At 36.9% G+C, this 23,685-nt stretch overlaps 1 protein-coding gene across 1 annotated transcript; it reads left to right on the top strand.

The window, feature by feature from the left end:
- The first annotated feature begins 13,764 nt into the window (after window positions 1-13,764).
- On the top strand, window positions 13,765-22,967 carry LOC105052885 (uncharacterized). Its single transcript, XM_073245070.1, is given in 12 exon segments — window positions 13,765-13,989; window positions 14,727-14,851; window positions 16,395-16,461; window positions 18,022-18,135; window positions 19,324-19,387; window positions 19,390-19,673; window positions 20,317-20,708; window positions 20,816-20,915; window positions 21,044-21,103; window positions 21,183-21,269; window positions 22,243-22,371; window positions 22,498-22,967. Coding segments are annotated over 11 exon segments (1,707 nt in total). The 5' UTR covers window positions 13,765-13,989; window positions 14,727-14,744; the 3' UTR covers window positions 22,801-22,967.
- Window positions 22,968-23,685: the final 718 nt, after the last annotated feature.

Below are 23,685 nucleotides of genomic sequence, written 5' to 3'. Positions count from 1 at the left end.
TTCAATTCAGCTCAGGTTCACTTGATATGTTCCAGCCATGAATTCTAACTCATCAAGTCCCACCAGTTTCATTGCAAATTGGGTGACTCAATTAATCCTGTCTTTTACTGCAAGCACAATTCTTCTGCTATTTATTCTTCTTCTTCAACTCACAGTAAACTCGTCTATCTTTTTTGAAAGTGATAATATGATTATGTTTTTATACTAACCGATGTTAATAATCAATTAATTTGATAAATCCTTTGGAATAGGAATGTGAAAACTGGACGCATGCTTAGCCAGTTGATCGAACAAGTTGAATTTGTGGTGTTTGGACTCGAAGTTCTTGCAATTAAAGCTATAGTCTAATAGCCGCCTTGCCTCCTCACCAAAACGATGTTGAAATAGACACACATGACCCGATTGCAAGCAAAAACTAGCTGACCTATGATTAGATATGTTCGATGAGGCATGGGTAGGTTATGCGGTTAGATTTGATGCAAGCAAATGCTAGCATGTCTCTACGTGGTCTCTTAGCACAAGCTCAAGTCACTCTTCTATGACCATGTGACTGGTACTTTTGTTCTACCATATAATCAATACTATGGAGGAGATAGCATGTTAGGGAAGCTCTAGCAACTCCATGTCTCTGTGTTTATATGACAATTTACATTATGCATGTCATGTGTCGTGTGACTAAGTTATAGCCTTCTATAGCATGTGTTGGGATAAACTCGCACACAAACATAAATAATAATGCCACTGGTACAAACGGACACCAGAATCGCACCTTCAACACAGAACAAAAAAAAATATAGAGAAAAAGAAGAAGAACACACAGATTTACGTGGTTCGAAGATCAAAAAGATACTCCTACGTCCACGGGCGGAGGCGAAAAATTTTCACTATGTGAGAATCAATAGTACATCAAAGAGAAGCTTTTTAATCTCTCTCTCTCTTTCTCATTTTAATTCTCTCTCTCATGAAAAATATATTAGCAGAACGAGAGGAAGAATATCTCTTGAAAGAATCAAAAAAGAAGAAAATCCCGCAGCATTGCCAAAAAAGAGGCCCGCGTGTGGGAAAAGAAAATCCCGCTGCATTGCCAAAAAAGAGGCCCGCATGTGGGAAAAGAAAATCCCGCTGCATTGCCAAAAGAGAGCCCCCACCAAAATCGTGGGCAGAAACGGAAAGGGGGAGACTGCTCTGTTGACCGAGTCAACCTGACAAATCTCCACCTTTGGCTTGGTCAATATGAATGTTCTCCACAATCTTGATCTATCTCCTCAAACTTAAATTCTCACAAAAACAATAGTAGAAAATTCTCATCTCCTCCAAAATCCCGAAGGATATCCTCAAGTGCTGTAGACTCCAATCAAGTCCAAGCAATATTTGAACTTAGCCACTGGAAGAGGTTTTATCAGCATGTCAGCTGGATTATCTTCAGTACCAATTTTCTTCACAATAATATTGCCATGTGCAATGACTTCTCGAATGAAATGGTACCTTACATCAATGTGCTTCGTTCTCTCATGAAACATCTGATCTTTAGTGAGATGAATAGCATTCTGACTATCACAGTATATAATAGTCTCTTTCTGTTCCAAACTAAGTTCTCCAAATAAGCCTCTTAATCACATAGCTTCCTTCACTGCCTCTGTTGCTGCCATAAACTCTGCTTCTGTAGTAGATAATGCAACTGTAGGCTGAAGTGTAGCTTTCCAACTAACAGCACAACCATCAACTGAGAAAACATAACCAGTAAGAGATCTCCTTCTATCAATATCTCCTGCAAAGTCTGAATCAACATATCCAGACAAAACATCACCGTTCCTGCCAAACTCCAAACAAGTGTTAACAGTACCTTTCAAATACCTGAAAATCTATTTCACTGCCTGCCAATGTACTTTACCAGGATTTGACATATATCTACTCACAACACTGATTGCCTGTGAAATATCTGGTCTGGTACAGACCATAGCATATATCAAAGAGCCAACTGCACTGGAGTATGGAACACGTGACATATACACCTTTTCATCTGTGGACTGAGGTGATAAAGAAGCTGAAAGTTTGAAGTGAGCAGCAAGTGGTGTAGAAACTGGTTTGGCATCCCACATGTCAAACCTCTGAAGAACTTTCTGAACATAACTGGTCTGTGTCAGAAATACTTTACCTGCACCTCTGTTCCTTTGGATCTCCATCCCAAGAATTTTCTTTGCTGCTCCTAAGTCTTTCATTTCAAACTCACTGCTGAGTAAAGTTTTCAACTGATTGATCTCAAAAATATCTGCTGCTGCAATCAACATATCATCAACATATAACAACAGATAAATAACAGAATTACCTGACAGTTTTCTGAAATAGACACAACTGTCAAAACTGCTCCTAGAGTATCCATGTTGTGTCATAAAGGTATCAAATCTCCTATACCATTGTCTAGGAGATTGCTTCAAACCATATAATGATTTTTTTAGTAAACAAACATGGTCCTCTTTTTCTTCAACTTGGAAACCTTCAGGTTGCTGCATATAAATTTGCTCTTCAAGTTCACCATGCAGAAAGGTTGTTTTTACATCCATTTGCTCTAACTTCAAGTTATGAGAAGCAACTAATGCTAGTAAAACACGAATAGAACTATGTTTCATAATAGGTGAGAAGATATCATTATAATCAATACCTTCTACTTGACTGTAGCCCTTTGCAACCAACCGTGCCTTGAATCTAGCATCTTCAACACCTGGAGTACGTTCTTTCTTTTTGAAGATCCATTTGCAGCCAACTATCTTCTTTCCTTTAGGAGCCTTCACTAACTCCCAAGTTTTATTTCTCAAGAGAGACTCAATCTCTTTCTGCATAGCAACTATCCACTGAGCTGAATCCTCAGAGATATAGCCTTTGAATACCTAGAAGGCTCATTAGCATCAAGTGTCTCCTCTGCAATTGACAATGCATAAGCAACCATATCTGCATATCTCTGAGGTAGTCTAATATCTCTTCTCTGCCTATCTCTAGCTAGAGAAAACTGCTGTATTTGTGGAGTTTCCTCTACCTGAGCTGAATCTGTCATCTGCTGTTGTTGTTGGGAAGAATGCTTCACAATAGTAGAACCACCGCTTTCAAACTCCACCTGTTTCATGCTATTACCTGAAGGACCTGCATCAGATGAAACAACTTTCTCCTCTCTAAGAGATAACATTGCAGATTCATCAAAAGTAACATTTCTCTCAATCAAAAATTTAGGAGATTTGAGATCAGGACACCAAAACCTGTATCCTTTCACCCCTGATGCATAACCAAGAAAAATGCACTTTTTAGCTTTTGGATTTAATTTACCATCATTAACATGAACATAAGCAGGACATCCAAAAATTTTCAAATCAGAATAATCAGGAGGATCACCTGACCACACCTCTTCTGGAGTCTTGCATGCAATGGCTGTAGCTGGAGAACGGTTCACTACATAACAAGCTGTAGACACTGCCTCTGCCCAAAAGTCTTTGCTAAGACCTGCATTTGACAACATACAACGGGCTCTTTCTAAAAGAGTTCTGTTCATCCTCTCTGCCACTCCATTTTGCTGTGGAGTGTATTTCACTGTACGGTGCCTGACAATACCTTCATTTTTACAAAACTCATTAAACTCACCAGAGCAAAATTCAAGCCCAATCTGTCCTCAGCCTTTTAATTTTCTTTCCAGTTTGTTTTTCAATCAAACCCTTCCACTGTTTGAATTGCCTGAATACTTCATCTTTATGTTTAAGCATAAACACCCAAACTTTTCTACAATAATCATCAATAAAAGTTAGAAAATACCTGGCACCACCTTTAGAAAGAACACGGGCAGGATCCCAAAGATCAGAATGAATATAATCCAGAGTAGCCTTGGTTCTGTGAATTGCTGTTTAAAAGCTGACTTTCTTCTGCTTTCCAAAGATGCAATGCTCACAAAAATCCATCTTACCTATACTCTGACCACAAAGCAAGCCTCTCTTGCTCAACATAGTCATGCCCTTTTCACTCATATGTCCCAGTCTCATATGCCAAAGTTTAGTGACTTCTGATTCTGACATAAAAGGGGATGCAGCAGCTGCTGCACCTGTAACTGTAGTGCCCATCAAAGTGTACAAAGTACTGGACCTTTTGGCTTTCATCAAAACAAGAGCACCTCTACAAACTCTGAGAACTCCACCTTCAGCTGAATACTTGCACCCATTGGCTTCAAGGGTGCCTAGGGAGATGAGATTCTTCTTCAAGTCAGGAACATGTCTAACCTGTGTCAATGTCCTCACTATGCCATCATGCATTTTAATTCGAATTGAACCTATCCCAACAATCTTGTATGGGGCATTGTTCTCCATCAAGACAACTCCACCATCAATCTGCTCATAGGTGTAGAACCAGTCCCTGTAAGGACACATGTGGTAGGAGCAACCCGAATTTAAAATCCATTCATCTTTGGATCTGTCAATATTAATAGATAAAACATAATCATAGGACTCATCTTTTGCAACTCCAACCTCTGCTGTATTTTCAGTTTTTTCTGCTTCTCTTTTCTGTTTGTTTTTCAACTTGTAACAATCAATTTTGATGTGTCCCTTTTTCTTACAGTAATTGCAGACTTTAGACTTGTTTTTTGACTTTAATCTGCACTCTTCCTTCTTTTTCTCAAAAGTTCTCTCTTGAGACCGGCCTCTGGCCACAAGGCCTTCAGAAACTCCTTCACTGCTACCACCAGTTAAGTCCCTATCCATCAACTCTTTCGAAAATAGGGATGATTTCACATCTTCAATAGAAATAGAATCTCTACCATAAAGTAGAGTTTCTCTAAAGTGTTTAAATGATGTTGGTAAAGAGCAGAGCAATAAAAGAGCTTGGTCCTCATCTTCAATCTTGACTTCTAAATTCTCTAGATCCATAAGAATAGAATTAAATTCATCAAGATGGATTTTTACAGATGTACCTTCAACCATCTTCAATATAAAGAGACGCTGCTTCAAATGTAGCTTGCTGGTGAGGGATTTTGTCATGTACAACGACTCTAACTTGAACCACAAAGCAGCCGCTGACTTTTTATGGATGACTTCCCGCAGAACTTCGTTCGACAAGCACAACTGAATCGCAGCCAGAGCTTTCTCATCCATCTCTTGTTTCTCTTCTTCAAATAATGTGGCCGGCATCTTCTCCTTTCCAAGTAACACCTTCTGCAACCCCTGCTATGTCAAGATCACGCGCATCTTAACTTGCCAAATATCGAAACTAATATTCCGGTCGAACTTCTCGATTTTGAACTTCGCAGCCATCTGGAATCCTTCATAAAGTAGCAAACGGAGCTTGTGTGCAGACAGAACGAGCGATCTGATAACCAGACTCTGATACCAATTTGTTGGGATAAACTCGCACACAAACACAAATAATAATGCCACTGGTACAAACGGACATCAGAATCGCACCTTCAACACAGAACAAAAAAAAAATATAGGGAAGAAGAAGAAGAACACACAAATTTACGTGGTTCGGAGATCAAAAAGATACTCCTACGTTCACAGGCGGAGGCGAGAAATTTTCACTATGTGAGAATCAATAGTACATCAAAGAGAAGCTTTTTAATCTCTCTCTCTCTTTCTCATTTTAATTCTCTCTCTCGTGAAAAATATATTAGCAGAACGAGAGAAAAAATATCTCTTGAAAGAATCAAAAAAGAAGGAAATCCCGCTGCATTGCCAAAAGAGAGGCCCGTGTGTGGGAAAAGAAAATCCCGCTGCATTGCCAAAAGAGAGGCCCGCGTGTAGGAAAAGAAAATCCTGCTGCATTGCCAAAAGAGAGGCCCGCATGTGAGAAAAGGAAATCCTTCTGTATTGCCAAAAGAGAGCCCCCACCAAAATCATGGCAGAAACGGAAAGGGGAGACTGCTCTGTTGACCGAGTCAACCTGACAGCATGTCTACCATAGACCGAGTCTCCTTCCAAATGAAGATATTCATGTGCATCACCTGCTTAGCAACATGAAAGACTTTAGTACTAAAATCCTCTCCATCCCCGTAACCATGAGCAGTGTTCGTTGGAATATGTCCGACCTGCAAGTGCTTGAGAAGTCCTTGTGATTGCCCATTAAGATCTATTACGGCCCAGCAAACGGTGTTTCAGTAAATGGTAGAGAGCCGAAATGGCTTCTTATGTGCAAATCATGGATCATTATGGTGGTTTCCTCATACCTACCTCTTAGTTGTGGCATTTTTCTTTTTCTTTGTTTATATTGTATTTATTGCATATCTGATCTATAAGATTGACACTTCTTGCCTGCTGCCAGGACCAAATGACCCAATAAGGCCTAGCAAGGCCACCAAGCCCATAACTTTGATCGCGGCCGGATATTTTCCACCATAATCTCGACCATAGAATTTCCCATCCTATTTTGTCCAATTTAGAGGGTGAATGAAGGGCTAAATGACATGTTAGTGGCCTAATGCAACATTGTTCACTATCAATTGAGCTCAAGATGAGGAGGTAGCATATCAATGAATAGCTTAACGTACAAGTGATTTGCCAATAATTCTATCACTAAATTTAGATTGATGACATGCAACAAAAGATTCATTAAACTAGTAAAAGTGCTACACTTAGCTAGGGAGTATATTAGGCCATCATTTGGTAGAATGGTATGCCATCACTGAAGTGGCATCCTTGACAAGGATGTCCAATGCACAAGGCTTCCATCGCTGCAGGGTCTAGAGAGAGGGTTAAAATATGCATAACCTTGTCTTGTATGGAGGTTGTTTCAATATTTCAAACCCATAATACCTAATTCGTAATAGAACAATCATACTGTTGTGCCAAAACCACACTCTGGCAACCTAGTTATAGAGGATTAGAGCTTTTTTATGTAATAAACCAATATGGAGCAACCTAACTACGGTATTACAGCAAGACCTGCTTCTCGGGACCAACTTTCATAGACTAAACAAGTTGTAAACTATGATAAATATTCCATCATGTCATCTAGGTGATGCAGATTTGATGGATCAACTTGGAATAAAATCTGACTCATATCCTGTGCACGCCCGCTAGAGATGTATGTTTCAGACCTAGGTGAAATCAGTCAGTTGATGGTTCTACCAAAAAAAATTCAGTTAGTTGATGGGTTTCATTGACCTGAAACTGATCATGGGTCAAGCTCATTTTCATTGGAAAACCTGGAACCTAGATCATTGGGTTATATTTCCAAGTGGGCCGATACCTTTTTTTTTTTTTGATGAAATAGGGTTTATTCTATTTTTTCAGTTCTTCAAAGGACCCTCTACTCTTTTCATCTATGTAGAACTCCGGGTGCCGGAGAAAATGATTGAAAGATATCATCATATTTAGACTTGTGAATTGTCTTTAGATTCGGCCTGGTACCTTTTTCTCTTCTAATGTATCTCTTTATATTTTTTTTTCTTTTGTATATATACTTACTTTAAACTAAGTAAATTGAGTAGGAGAAGGCTTGTCAATATTGAAGAAAGATTCTTTTGTTCCTCTCAAGCCAAATATGCCAAAACATAGACATTAATAATTGGTCCCATGCTCTTTTTAAGGTTGGTTGAATATGCCTTTTCGTCTAAGACATCCATATAGAGTGAAGATTAGATGGTCATCTTCCAATATTTAGATAAGATTTCAAAAGATACTCCCAATGAATATACATCCAATGAGAAAATGAAAGATTCTATATTACAATTACAAAGAGGGCTGCCTGTACTTACAACTCATCATTTCTTGGCAAGAACCTCACACGTGTGAGCTGATCCACATTGGGTCAGTTTTGCAACCAAGTAACCAAGTTACGTAGAACCCATTCCAAGCTAGTTTTTTCCTCTATATTAATGGTTCTAAGCATTTTTGAATGCGGGTTCGGTTGTATCTTTCATGCAGAAGAATGGTTGATCTTCTTTTTGCGACACTAACCATTAGATTATGCATCACGGAGATCTCAAAGCATTTCGAACTCTCTCTTTTATCTATCTGCATAGATCTTATAGCGGTTATGTGAGATTCAACGGTGCATATTATGAAAAAAGGTGAATCATTTTTTCGCATTGAAGATACAATCCGGACCCTTTTCAATGCTTCTATATCCCTTAGTAACCTTATCTTATAAAACCTTCATCCTTACTGGACTTGATGATTTAGTATTGTAACTGGGTCAACCATACAGAAAGCCATTTGATTTTTTTTAAGAAAAAAGTTACAAGGTTTGCTTTCTTATTGTCAAGTTGTAGTTTTGAGAGTGATTTGGTTAAGGATATATAATAATTGGCAACCTAGCATCGTGCAATTGAAACCACTTCTTGTTTATGATAGGATTATTGTTGACTTAGAAACATGAAGTGATGATTAGGTGAGAGGAAAGGTATAAAATATATTTGAGAAGGGAGAAAAGGGCATAAAGAAGGGGAACATATTGAAAAATCTAGAAGAATGATGTTATTTTTTTAATACAAGTGTGCTTAACCAAATCTTCGATCTCCTCTTGTACCTTATGTTTAAACCTCCAAGGTAAACTACCAAACCCAAAACCATAATAAATATGACAGTCAACATGTACACTTACTATACCATTCATCAGCTTCCCATGCCATCGCTATTCGAGCTTCGTTTAAGAATACTATATTGTCCCATAATTTATGTAATTATGAAGACTACGTATAGAAGTATATCTGAAATAATTGCCATGCGTGGGCGCGTAGAGGACTTGAATTGATCGTTGAACTAACAAGGCAATACCATCCTTTGGTTCAGTAGGGTCTTCTATAAATAATCATATTTCACAATAAATATTAGATGATGTAATCCTCATGCAATGAAAACTACTCGTGTGTTTTTTGCGTTAAACCAAAGTACTGAGTCCATGGGACGTACATGGTTGTTAGGTCCTCAATTTCAGAATCGCAGATTGGAGTACCATTTAATTTTAATCTGGATCGATGCATGCGTATCCATTCTTGACCAACTCAATATTTTAATTTTACAAAAAATATAAGATGCAATCTGCTAATAACTCACTTAACCTGTAATAAAAATCTCTACTTCGTCCATGGAATAGGAAATTGTGCAATGTAGGCAATAGACCACTCAAATATTGCTATTTTTTTAATTCTTTATATTCTACATTTATCGAAGTTAACACTTTTCTGATATTTCTGAACCCTTCCAATCCTTAAGTAAGTGGAATATATCTCGGCATTTGATATATTCCACTTCTATCAGCAGGTACATTTGAACCTTCTGAACCTTTTTTGGTTCATAAAAGTTCGAAATCTTTGCATTATTGTACTCACGTAATCCTACATGCAACTCAGATGACATGGCATTTGTCTACAAGTCAATGTGATAGCTCATAAAGAAGAATCATATCAACAAGAGATCTACGTTATGATGAAAAATATCAGGCTTGTTCTCCATACTTGAGGTCCCCACTAATGGAGTGATTGCATTGTTTCATTCCATCTCTTCCCTTTTTTCCCATATAGTGGCCCTGTCAATCTTATCCTAACTCATAGGATCCCTCATACTATATGACATCCACCAATTTGATATTAGAATATCTTTTAATTTTTTCCTACTAAATTGTGGTTGTTAATATATGAATATTCTTATTTTCAAACTAGCTAAGCTGGTTTGCAGGTTGAGTTCGAGAAGGTAATGCTCTTACATTCCCTTCGACCCCTCTCTGCATGCCAATTTATCTTTCTGCTAATTCTTCCTCTATTTTCTACTTTCCCTTTGTGTTGATCCTTTGCGGTGTCAAGTTGTCAATAAAATGATCATGATTATCGGTTGTTATTTTCATCAAAAAAATTATCGGTTGTTACTCTTTTCATTTTTACTCTTGTTGATCACATTTATCATTAGTAAAAAAAAAAAAAGAAAAAAAAACATAAGGATACATTAAATTATTATCCATTATTTAAATGTCTCTATCGATACCCATGCATTGCACTGCTTCAGTGTTGAATGGATCGTTAGTCATCCAATAATATGCTCTTGAATTAATGATCATCAAACATTTGGTTGATATATGAGATCCCATTCACCAATTTTTATACATGATCACAGCAATCCGCCACTTGCTCTATTAAAAGTTGGGTGCATTGTAATGGCTAAATAACATGTCAAAAGATTATGTATACACACATCAATCAAATTACTTCTTGATGACCGGTAACATGCATCACAAGAGTTGCATTCTACCATTACTAATCAGAATCTTATGCTTTAAGGTCCGACATACTCTTTTTTCTTTTTGAAAAGATACCTAAGTTTTCTATATCCCTAATACTTGATCAGCTTTACTATAATGCACCTGTTGAAATAAATACTCTATTCATCACCTAGACAATCCTCTAGCAGACAACCAAGAATATGGCCTTTAAAGCCAATTATATATGCCTAATCCCTTCCAAGGAATCCAAGTATGCAAGCAGCCTCTTTAGTACAAAGGGTTCAAAGCTGATAAAAACTTGACCAGCAAAAGTGACTAAAATCCAAACTTCCATTGCTTTATCTTTCCACCTTTCCAGAGACTCCTGCCTTCACAGTTTCACCACAGTAAAACTCAAGCAATGCCATGAGCTGGAAGGTTCCTTTGTCCCCACATTTAGCTCATTCTTTTGATCCTTAGAGTTCATAACTTACCTTGGCGAAAGCACCAACATTGCTATCAGTCCTTTGTGAAGCAAACTTTAGTGGACCATCCAATCAATGACTGCCAAGGTAGCACAAGTAAAAGCTAAAGTTTGTAAGTACGGAAATTTAGATCGCGACATCGATACTCAATTCGTTCCCCACAATTTGCTTTTCTTTGTTCCTTAGCCATCAGAAATATCAGATTCAATCATGTAGAACCATGTTCTTTCTTCCCCATGGATGTTGTACTGTTGAGTTTTTCTCCCAAGTCTATCTCAACATCCCTTACATATGCTTTTCTATTTAATAGTTTTCCTTGTTTATGGTATCCTAATAGGTGGATGCACAATGTTTTAGTCCTTATTTTTTCCTTTTTTTTGTGCTTTGGATACTATATGTCTAGTGTTTCTATATAAATTAGGGCTGTATTTTGCCTATTTTGGTCCTGTACATGCTTTGTTTAAGCTTGTACAATGGATCTTGTATTTTTTAAGTGATTCATTGAGAGGGGATGGAGGATTTGGCTGATCCCTACCAGTCCATTATTAGAGAAGACAAATGCATGAGAAATAATACCAGCAAATGAAGAGGAGACAAATGTTTGAGAAATATCTGCAAAACCAACATATAAAACTAATAAAAAAATACAATCCTGATGCAGGCGCACAGAATACTAAAAGAATTGGTTGTAGAAGAATCCCATGACCACAATTTTCTTGTGGAGCAGTCTAAACAAAATAACCATATCTCTTTTGATAGCTAAGCTAGCTTAAGCATCTGAAATTGAAATTTAGTTTTGCTTGAGAAAACAGAGGTTATATTCATCTTAAGTTTGAATTTGGGATCTCTCCCTTGGAAAGAAACATACCAAACAGCTAGGTTAACAGTTTTTGATCTTGCAACTTCAGTTTCATAAACTTGTGTTTGATCTCCTTTGCACTGAAATTATGCAACAAAATTAACGGTGTCTGAACAATTGTTCAAATCGAATCCAAAATAAAGCAGATAACTTTATGCACAAAAAATTTTACAAGACAACATGACAGGGGGACATCCACTATTGCATAATACCAAAATGATTCTATAACTTATCCTAATTGTGCATAAAGTAGAACTTCTACTAGCTTCTTTGGGCACATTGCGACATCCATTTGCCTGATTTTGATAGAAATTTCAATACAATCTTTTACATCATATCTCTGTTCCTATGCCTCTCAATGCCTCATATCCACCTAAGTGAGACTTACCCATATTGATTGTGAGAACCTATTCCCACATTAACACATCCAATTGATCACTGCCAGTTATTTCTAAATCAATTCCTGCATAACATCCAGAAGAGGGATTAGTAGCTGGCCTCATAAATTCCAAAGGACACTTGGTTGGTATATAGAATCAAGATGGGAGACTAAGATGATTCATGAAGGTGCAGCAACATATAATGCTACTATTCTGATCCCTTGTAAACTTACATTTATCTAAGGTGGAACGATTACTGTTTAATCTCATAAATAAACGAGTCCAACGAGCAATTCTTGCTTTCTTTGGACCACCAAAACATAGTCCTCTTCAGGCTAACCAGTTAGGTGTGAGGACAAAAATCTATTCAAGATTTGGCTGCAAAATGGGGAGGGAATTGTTTGCTTGGTGATTTGTTTGGATTTTTCCTTGGATCCTATGCAACGTACCCTTCACGGACCCGAACACCTGCCCTGTCTCTCACCATGCGGTGACTCTAAGCAGAGGGAGGAGAAGCAATCTAACACCAAAGCAACGCCTTCCCATGATTCTAGCTTGTACTCTTGTGTCGGCAGATGAGTAAAAGTTTGTCCGGGTAAACCGGTGAGCATACTCTCGAAGCGAGTAAAAACTAAAATTAAATATAGCTTTCGGCTTCCATTAAATTATTTTTGAGACATGGAGTATTTTAGTATGGCCCATGCCATTGGATCTTGGACCATCAGATTAATGAGCTCTGGCTATGGCCCTTCCTTCCTGGAAGCTGGTGGAGCAGCATAAATACATAAAAAGATCTCTCTCTCTCTCTCTCTCTCTCTCTCTCTCTCTCTCTCTCTCTAACATTTCTCGAGAGATATGCCAACATTGAGGACGCCCTCTAGCAATGAAACTTAATTAAGGGATATAAGAAACTTATAATTTAAATAATCTATAACAAGCCATAAGCAAGTTTGCATGGACTTTCTGAGTTTACCTAGTTCTAACTAAATGAATGTAGTTATGAAGATATTGAGAATGTTTAAGAAGAAAACTTTATGGGCCCATGTGATATATTTGTGATTATTATTATAATGATTTAATGGTAAAGTTGGCATTAAAGCATGGTTATATGAGCTGTCATTGTAGCCTTGCATGCATAAAGTTTTGTTGAGCAATTTATTAAAAAATCATGTTGTTATGATGCATGGTGTCTAATAAGCTCCATCCATGCACTCATGATATCAAAGAGGACAAGAATTATAAAAGACAAAACAACCAAATTAAATGTGGCTGAGTTGGTGCGGCAAGTCGGAATTAAAAACCCACCAAGCTAGCTGGTTTAGTGTGTGGGTCAACAATATTTGACCCATTGATAGGTTCAGTTGACCACCCAACGATGACTCATTAATAGATCAAACCAGTTTGAAGTCTGTTATAGATCTCGAACATGTTATCCTCCCTTATTGCATGCATGATTAAGCGAGATCAGAATAGCAACATCATGTTGTTGTCTCTCATGAGCAACATAAAGTTGTTTCTGTATCAGCTTTACAAAATATTTATATATATATATATAATTTGTTCCTTTTTGTATCAATACTATGTATAATCTCATTTCAGATAATATTTGATATAATTCAAACTTATTAGTTGTGCATAATATTCTCTTATCTTTTTCTGAAAAAATTACTTGTGCACCAAATATGACAATATGCAGTCTATCTACTGCCTCTGAGTCAAAATGTATGGCAGGAGCACTTTTGGTAAAGGTATCTCCTGCGGGGCATCTGGTTCTGTCAAGACCATAAATCTGCCAGGGCAACGCGCCAGCTGATTACCTCACCTTAGCTATTACCTTCCTTAAAAATCTAAAGCTTAGACTGCTGACAGCTTGCTTGGGAGCCGGAACTACATTAAAATCCGAGATGGCATGGTTATTCTCTTCTCTCACTTCCTCCTATGCCACCAGAAGCTCGGAGAAAGCTGAAAAGTTATCCCAATGCCATCTTTCCATAAGCAGTACCATTTGGTCACCTTGGAAGATTCCATGGCTATTGGATTTGTTGGGCTTATTGCTTCACTATCAATTAAATAACTGCAGTACATCACTTTCCATTTTATGGAGGTCAGTAGATGGTATGTTTTAGTTCTCTTTGTAGATTAATCATTGGTAGCCCTTAGCAGAACTACCTGCTCTTCTGCTGTGACAATGTCCTTATCATAACCACTGGTTGTTTCTCACCTAATGACCGCACTTAAAGCTTTTTTTATGTGGGCATGGGAATTGTTAGCAGTCCTTCCACTGAATTCGATTATTAATCGACCTCTTTTTTTTTTTTTTTTTTTTGGTGGGTCATCTTCACTTCTAGAGATTTGGTTGCCTGGATGCCTGTTCAGTGTTTCTATATATTATTTATATTAGAATTATTTTTTCCCTCACTCTAAGCTAAAACTCCCCCATCGCTGTCAGAAGTGTCTTCTACCTTGTCCTGCCCATTGTTCGCTCCTTCATTTCCCAGAAAGATTTGTGCAGCTACTGGGGCTCTCTATATGAGTTTCAAGTGCTTATTTCCCAGATTCACATAAAGGGCTGGCTAAGGATAGCCTTTGGACTTCTTAGGTGAGGTTTCTTCTTTCTTCCTCATTAGTTCCAGAATGGATTCATGGGTATTTCCATCTCCTGGATTCTCTTGGATCATAGGTTTGTCTATAATGGTCATGTTCTTCCTTTTGGTGGGTTATGTTTTTACATTTAGCCAAGGTTTTGTGAGAATCTGATCTAAATGATTCCTGTTATTGGTTTAGTGGTAATTCTGTATTCCTTTTAGTTCATGGGCTAACATATTTTGATTGGATTCCCAGGTTTTTGGAAAGTGAGGCATGCAGAGGACCAAGAAACCAGACACTTCAATGGGAGAAGACGTCATGGAAAACCCAGGAATTAATTGCCTGTCATGTTCTTCCACCCGAGAGCAGCATTTCCACAGGTAGATATTTTGATCAACATGCTCAAATATACTGCCAAGTTCTTTATTCTCTATAAAGATATAGAATTTACACATTCATGAACATACATTTTTTGAGTAATTAATAGGGATAAATTTTGATCAAGTTTCCTGAAAAAATAATTATACGGTTGGTAACGATAAATTGCTTTCCTGACTGAATTGGGTGTCAAATGGATAATTCCATGACAGAAAAGTTTGCTATTCACAGCAACAATAACACCATGTCTCTTATTATTGGTGAGAAAACACTGTATGGAATCCATATCACTTTAACCTTATTTTAGTCTTCATAATCAGTTAAATCTCCCCAATATTCATATGCAAACAGAAAATTTAATGTACTTCATAGTAATTATCATCTGTTAGATCCTGATGGAAATTGATAAATAAATCCAGTTTTCTACTAAAATAGAAGGTATTTCCAGAGGGATGTTAGGATATTGCTATCATGCTGAAGACCTGGCCAGCCCTGATGGTGTTGTTAACCTTTTTCATGGCAGGTTTTCCCAATAGAAAGAGGAATTTTGTGATGATAGGACTTACGAGCATGTTAGCCATTTCTTGTTTTCTCAAAAAAATCTGACTCTGTTTACATATGTTGCCTTTGATTGTTGTTTTTCTTTCTTCTGAAGTAGATGTAAGCTTAAAAGTAGCATTCAGTAATACTTTGGATATGCCATGCTTCAGGGTGATCTTGGATTATTTATGTTTATGAGTTTTTAAAGCAAGGTGGGAAACTCCACCTGTTTACACCTACACGTATAGGAATTCTACTGGAGTTGCTTGCCAAAAGTGAATTAAGTAAGACACCAGACATGAGAATCGAAAGATGTTTGAAGTATGTTACTTCTATTGAGAGTAAAATGCTTATATTCATGCTTATGAGCATGTCTATCTCCACCAGTCATGTTGACAAATACAAGCCCTTGAATGCTTGTCAACTCTTTAGTATGATTTGTGTTGCCTTCTCTCTTTGGGAAAGATACTCAGAGAGTTCTTGTTCATCAACTTCACATTCTTTTTCCTCGCTTCTCTATAAACAGTCTCTCCATTGATTGATATCTTCTAAATTATGAGTCGTGAAAGTTATTCTGTAACCTGTCTCTTGTATATTAAGTTCATGTGATTTTATCATTTCAACTGCTGCTGCCATCTATTATTTCAGGCTAATTCATTTATAGCTTGCTTTTACATTAAACATAAATGAAAAATTTATTCTGTATCTTTATACCTCTCTAAATTGTGAGAGAGATAGTAAAAGTTAGTAACTCCTGTAAATATGCAAATTAATAGCAATTTTTCCAAGAATCTACATTGCTAAGTTGCTCTGAAAGCACTCCAATTCTTTAAGTTTCCTCCACCAGAATCAAAGTATCTTAAATCTCTTTCTATTTTTAAAAAAGAAGTAAACTAAATTTCAAACAAAGGTGTTTTCCTGGATTCTCTTTTCTGTAGACTTGGTATTGTTGCTTGCAATATTGACATGGCCTCGTGCCTTATTTTGACATTACTGCACATTCAGTTTCAGCGTATCAGGAGCGTATGAAGATATATTAAACATCTCACCTCGGGTATCCTACCACAATCCTGTAAGCATCCAACTCTGATCTTCATTGAATTATATGTTATACCTCCGCTGGAAATGGATATTGTGGTCCAAGGACTAGAATGCTGAAACAATCATTTCGTGATATGCATAAGCTTCTTTTTTTTCCCTTTTGTTTTGATATTCAAAAGGAAAACTTAAATCAAGCCTTACTTGAGTGTGTGTGCATTTAAGGAGGTCTCCTTATCAGCAAAATTAGAAAATTATAAAAGAGCATGGAACAAAAGAGGGAAGCCCCAGTACCAAGTAGCGAACTAGGTCAGCTTCTTCCTTTTTGTGTGTGTGTGGTTGGGGGTGGGGGGGGGGGGTGGGGGAAGGAGGAGAAAGAACAACTCATTAGTTTAACTATTCAAGCAAGAAATGAATATCTGCTCCATTTCCTTTTTCTATGGAAATGTATTTCTAAAATTTCTTCTATTTGTCTTGTCCCACTCCATTGGAACTTTGCTCCTTTTTCTTCCCTGTGATTAGTGGAAACACTTTCATACTAAGTTCAATTAAAGTTTCCATTGAAGGAAGATATTGCTGAGTTTCAATCAGAATATGAGCCAAGAGTTATAATGAAGAACAAAGAAGAAGCGCATAGACAACTGATTCATCCTATGTGATAGGGGAAGCTCTTCTTATCAAAATAATTTCCATGTATAACTCTTAGCTGTAAGACCTTGCTCTGTATGCTATCCATGTAAAGCCTTGGATAATGGTAGACTTACACCAAAACTTGTCATTTCCATAAAACGGAAAACCTTAAGTTCTCGATTGGACATTGTAGTGATAGCATAAAATGCTGAAGTACTGTTTCTTATAAAATTACAAAGCCTTGACTTAACTAGTCCAGGTATTATTGGTGAGTTGATCATTTTTTTGGGATTCATGCTTTCCTTAAGCAATGAAGTAATCGTTTAATTTGGTTCTACTCCAAAACTTTAAGAGATGGAGATTGATAAATTTCTTCTGTCATCTCAAAAAAAAAAAAACTTCAAGGAAGAATTCCTTTGGTACTGTTGCATTCTAATGTGCTCTGCTAAATTGGTGCTAGTTACTAGTTAAAGTCAATAACTGGTTTTTCGGTGCATGCCAACTAGAATATCTCTGAATTACAATTTTAACTTATTCAATGTTAAATTTGCATGAAATCAGAGAAAATTCATGTTAAACAAGCTTTATTTCTTGGTACAATTATACTACCATTAAGATAACTGAAGAGACATCAAACCATTTGTCTCCAAACAATTGCACTAAGATCTGATGTTGATTTACTTCAAAAGATTTCCTTTCTTTACTTACAAAAAATTATTTTTTTTATTCTCAGTACATTTGTAGCTGATTATATTATATAGTGCATTGATGTGCCACTCAAGCATATATAAGATAATGTCTTGCTTGGCAATAAGAAGTGACTTGGAGACTTTTCTATTCACTTATCTGCTCTGTTAGAAAATTGAAGTCACTGGAAGTACAAGGATGGGTTGTGTAAATGTATATTTATCTTGGATAAATGTTTGTGAATCTCATCTGTCCTTATTAAAATATCACCATGCAGACTATCCACATAGAGAGAATACTACATGACCAAAATTCTATGAGCTTTCAATATAGGATATCAGGGTATACCCCGAGAATGCCTTTTGCTGCAACTGAAACTCCAGCTTCCAAGGTTGTTCCTAGGACTTATTTCAGATTCAAGCATACATGAAATTTTTCATAGGATCCAAGATTTAGTTTAACTATCAGTATGCACATGCCTGTCACTAAAATGTTTCGACAATCTAAGGTAGATTTCTTTATTGGAGTAGCTTAAGTGAATATTTTATTCAGAGAATAACTTAAGCGAATATAGAACAAACAAAATTAGTGCAGTTGCTTGATTTTGCAATCTTAAGCTATGAAATTTGTAATTGCATGGTTTTACACAAGAACATGTTAAAAAAAGACAGTGCTGATGGACTTCTTTAAAAAGATGGAAAAACACCAGTGAGTTACCGCTGCATTCATAAATCTATCAGAGTTCAGAGTTCCTTCTTTTAGTCTGATACTTGTGTTGAAAAGTATTGCATGTGAATTAAGGAAAAAACTAAAGATCATCCACCATATCACCACTCAGTTCACCAGTCCAACATGGAAATCAGCGATTGGCTGAGCAGTAGGCAGGGCCCACCGACACCACCAAACCACACCCATACTGCATTAATTCCCTATTGCCATGTCAGCCTGGTAAACTGATGGGTGATGGATAGCAGTACTGAGATAATATAAATGCCTGCTGTTTTGGATCAGCAGGGGATGAGTGTCGAAGTTGAGAATGCTAGGGGAAATGTATGACAAAAATAGGAAGGATCATTTAGATATGATTGCATTAGGAAGCACAATCATTAATCGATTGAGGGTAAAGTCGCAGAGGGTTGATGCATCAAAGGATCAGGAAAAATGAAGGTGTTCTTCACATTTATTTTGGAGAGGGGGGGTGCGAGTTTGTGAGAAATAAGCTTGTGAAGCTTGTGTTGACAAATGATGCATCCTTTAATAGAAATGAATGGCGAAGAAGGAAACTGTAATCAATCCCAAATATTTGTCAAGTGGCTTGTGGGTTATTATTATTTTTTTACTATATTCATTCAAATGGTTCTATTTTGACTAGATATCCTCATGCTAAACAAACATAATATTAACCATTTTCTATTGTGGCTAGATAATAATATTATCTAATTATAATATTATTTATTCAAAGCATGAATTCCCTTGTCATCCATGTGCCTTGTAACTCGTGACAATGTAAATTACTACTGTACATATACCTATTGACTGTACTTTGCAAATGACTGACCTTTCTGTGTGTTCCATGCAGTCTGTTGTAGAATTAGTAAAGGAGATCTCTGCTCTTGAGTTGGAAGTTATACATCTGGAACGGTACTTCTCTCACTATATCGGACTGCTTTTGACCAATATCTAGCTAGCTCCTCTACTGCTGCAGACCATGCCTCTAGGTCTCCTCTAGAATGTCATGCAGGACCTCTAAGACAAGATTCTACAATTCAGATATCACATCAGGCAACTCATTCCATTAGTCCTGATCCAGTAGTTGACAAATCATGTCATTCTCAAAGCCTTGAGAGAGTTGAGGAGAGTGCCTCCAGTTGCAGGCATACTGAAAATTCTTCCGCACATGATTTGGCATTTAGTTCAGATCTCAAGAATGTAAGCCAAATTATATCTGTTTTATCCTTTGCAACATGCATAGCTTTTTTATCCTTTCAATCATCATTTATGTCTAAGCATTGTGAAAAATACTATTCTGCTTTCTCTCTACTATTGAGTATAGCATGTTTTTTATTATCTCATAGTTAAATTTGATGCCCTCATGAGCTTTCTGGAAAGCTCCAAATTTGGACAGTTAAAAGTTAAAACAGTGCACTTCCTACACTCAAGGTAATGAACTAACTGCTTGTAGCTTTATATAATTACTCAATTTGTTCAAAACTTTAGAAGTAACCATATATTTTGGGCTTTTCCTTAACATAATTTGTAAAAATTTATTCTTTTGTCGTCCTGCATATTATGAACCTAAGTTGCTGGATTTTCATGATGAAGACAAACCCCCTTTTCCATTAATACAGTTTTGATTTTGTCAACTACTAGCATGATGTGTAATTTTTAGTGATTCCCATGTGCTCATAAACTTCATTTAAGTTTGTCATTTTCTCCCCCTTTTCTGAATCAAGTATAAGTGGCCTCCAACATGCACAAATGACGTTTTAAATTGCATTGTTACAAGAATTATGTAACTTTATCAAAAGGGTATCATCTGATTCATGCTGCATATATGTTGAGTATTTTGCAGGATATACCAAAATCTGTTTCTGGACATCGAAGTCTGGCAGATCATCTTGGTGCCTCCATCACCGACCACGTGCCTGAGATTTGTTGCAAACTTTCTGAAGATATTATCCGATGCATTTCTGCTATATACTGCAAACTTGCAAATCCTCCGGCTCAACATGTTGAGCAGGTGGCTTCACCTACTCCATCTGTGTCCTCTTCTAGCACATTTTCTCCACAGGATCCTTGTGATAATTGGAGTCCTCAGTGCCACTATGAAGCTACAGCAAGTCCCTCTCAATTTGAATCACTTAAAGCTAAGAGCTTTCAGTGCAGTGATATGGTAGAAATTCCACAGATACATATTGATGGTGAGAGATTTGGTTATGCCTCTAAGATGCTCAACATTTTCAGGTAATCAATTACCTGGACAATCACCAAACTATTTTAAAGCCTTAGTATAAGAACATCATGGCTTACTGCAAGCTCCTTATTTTGTTTGATAATTGCGTTCGTCATAGATCCCTTATTCAACATCTAGAGAAGATTGACCCAAGAAAATTGAGGCACGACGAGCAACTTGCTTTCTGGATCAACATTCACAATGCCTTGGTGATGCATGTATGTTCACGCTAGGGTTTATCTTGAGATTAGATGTTAGCTTCCATACTTTTTTCTCTTGAGACAAGCAATATATCTCATATGTTATACCATAGGCTTATTTTATCGTGTTTGTTGAGATTTCTCAGGCTTTTTTAGCTTATGGACTGCATGAGAATCACATGAAGAGTACATATTCAATCCTAAAAGTAAGCATTATGGTATGCTAAGTCATAATTTAACCAAACATATGACCTTTCTCTAAGTTATGTTGATTTCCATTGACAGGCAACCTATAATGTAGGTGGGCATTCAATAAATGCTTATGCTATTCAGAGTTCAATTCTTGGATGCCAAACCCATCGTCCAGCATTGGTATGTCTCTCATCTTCACATCACCTTTAAGTTCGATTTATATTAGTACCCAAAAAATTAACCAATATATATTTTTCAAAAATTATATTTAATAGATATATCTATAGGTTTGTTTTTGTAGTTGCCAGATGCATTGATAATTGCCAACCTTTTGGCTGACTAAATTAGGAATCATTTAGAAAAAGTTCTTTCTAAATAAATATGGAGGCAAGAGGTCTTTATTCTGAAAATTCCAGACACACACATTCCATTTTCTAATTAATTCGCAGGCTATGTCTGGCAACATTCTTTTTTTCTTTGAAACTAGGACAAAGTGGGGAGGGAGATGGATCAGTGATATCGACACCCAGTGTCTTTACCAAGCTAGTTGGCACCCTCACGTCTGGCAACATTTTAAGAGAAGGGCCAGCAATCTGTATTTGGACAACTGATCTAGCATGATTTAGTGTTTACTAGCTAGGTTAAAAAGAAAAAAAAAATGTTCAGGTTAGTTCTGATCGCCTAACATCCAAGTAATTCCTGTTTCTGTTCTGTTACTTTTGAATGGTCACCATGTTTTTGACCAACACTAATAAAATACAGACATAAAGTAGCTCAATGTATCAAATCTTGTGTCTTTCCTCTTCACCTCAACTCGTCCGAAGTCTTAAAGGAGTTTGACATGTCGTTCTCTAATTTGTGAGCGAGTCTGTGGAACCTATATTATAGGTTTCCCTTCCTATTATCTAGTTTTGTTAACCTTCATGGGGGGTCCTTTTGCCCAGATTTGTTTGTCACCAATTAAAAGAGAATTATCCGATTAAGAGCCAGAAATGCAAGATTCACAAGGACTTGAACACATGCTCGGGTGCTTCTGAATTGTACTTAAAACTCTTTCAGAAAATATCTGTCTCGCGAGTGTAGGTTCTGCATTCTCAACCACGTAAAAGCAAAGTGTTTATACTCACTTTTGTTTCTTAACATCCATATACAGTGGCTGCGCTCAATATTCTCACCGGCAGTAAAGTTCATGAACGGCAATGGCAAGCATCCATATGCTCTTGATCGTCCCGAGCCACTTGCGCATTTTGCTCTTTGTTCAGGAGCATGCTCTGATCCTCCTGTATGAGTTTCAGCATAACTTCATATTATTATTTCTCTGCACTCAACCATTTATAAATCTAAAAAATTGTTCTCTCAAGCTTTCTTTGAGCTGGATCTGAACATAATCCTGTATCAACTATTTTAGGTTCGACTCTACACTGCAAAAGGTATCTATCAGGAGCTTGAGCTTGCAAAAGCTGAGTTCATTCAAATTAATGTCTCGGTCCGAAAGGAAAAGAAGATTGTTCTGCCAAAGATTTTATACTACTATGCAAAAGATGCTTATCTAGAATTGTCTGGCCTTATGGAGATGGTTTGCAACTGCGTGCCAGAAGCCCAGCAAAAAGCCATCAGAGAATGCCTTAAAAGAAAGCTTGATAAGTGTGTTGAATGGTCGCCATGCAAATCAACTTTCAAATACCTTGTGCATAGAGATTTTGCTAAATAATGGAAAACCATCTCTTCTTAATTATGGAACATTGCATCGTGTGATCCTCCAACAGTAAAGCTGTTCATTTGTGTATTATTGTGTATAAAGCCACGGTAGGAGTGTGTTCATGCAGCAGAAATTTTAGGTCTTCACCAGCATTTTATTGATAGCCATCATTTGTGAAATTCAGTGACCAAAAACATCTTTGGAGCTGGTGGTTCCATTATGTCATTCTTTAATGCCAGTCACAAAAAAGCAATTGATACTTGTGTAGCCAGTTCTTTAACCTAAAAACCATAGAATGATGAGGGAGTCAACTAATTAAAAGTATAGTTGACTGGAGGGGTGTTTGGGAGTACAGCCCTTAACAATTTAAATTTCCATGCTCAAAAAAGATGGTCCAGTGGATGAGGCACCTGCCTGTCGCAGCCTTACCCTAATATGTGGAGAGGATGTTTCCATATTTCAAACCCATGACCTCGAGGATAGAATGGATTAATCTTATCATTGCATAAAGGCTTACCTTAAGCTTACCATCTTACTAATCGGTTAATTCGAAAATTAGTATGAGGATACGGCTCAAATCTAACAACTTAGTTTACCATGTTAACTAATCATGCTGATTTAAACAATCATACTACTTATTTCAAAATTGATATAATATAATTATTATAATAGTCTTCAAATAATTAGACTGAATGAAAACTAGTCGGATCAGGTAGAGGCTGGACATGAACTTGAGTAATTAATACTATCCCCGGTAACTTTATTTTAAATTGAATAAGAATTATGAATAATGTTCTGATCATTTGATACATGCTGGTCCAAATTTTAATTCAAGAAATGATCAAGTTTTGAAAAAAGAAATCATAAAGTTGCTTGCTTTTCAAATTTTTTGCCGGA

Source organism: Elaeis guineensis, chromosome 10 (assembly GCF_000442705.2).
Source record: "Elaeis guineensis isolate ETL-2024a chromosome 10, EG11, whole genome shotgun sequence".
NCBI classification, from domain to species: Eukaryota; Viridiplantae; Streptophyta; class Magnoliopsida; order Arecales; family Arecaceae; genus Elaeis; species Elaeis guineensis.
This window is presented reverse-complemented; position numbering and strand designations above follow the sequence as displayed.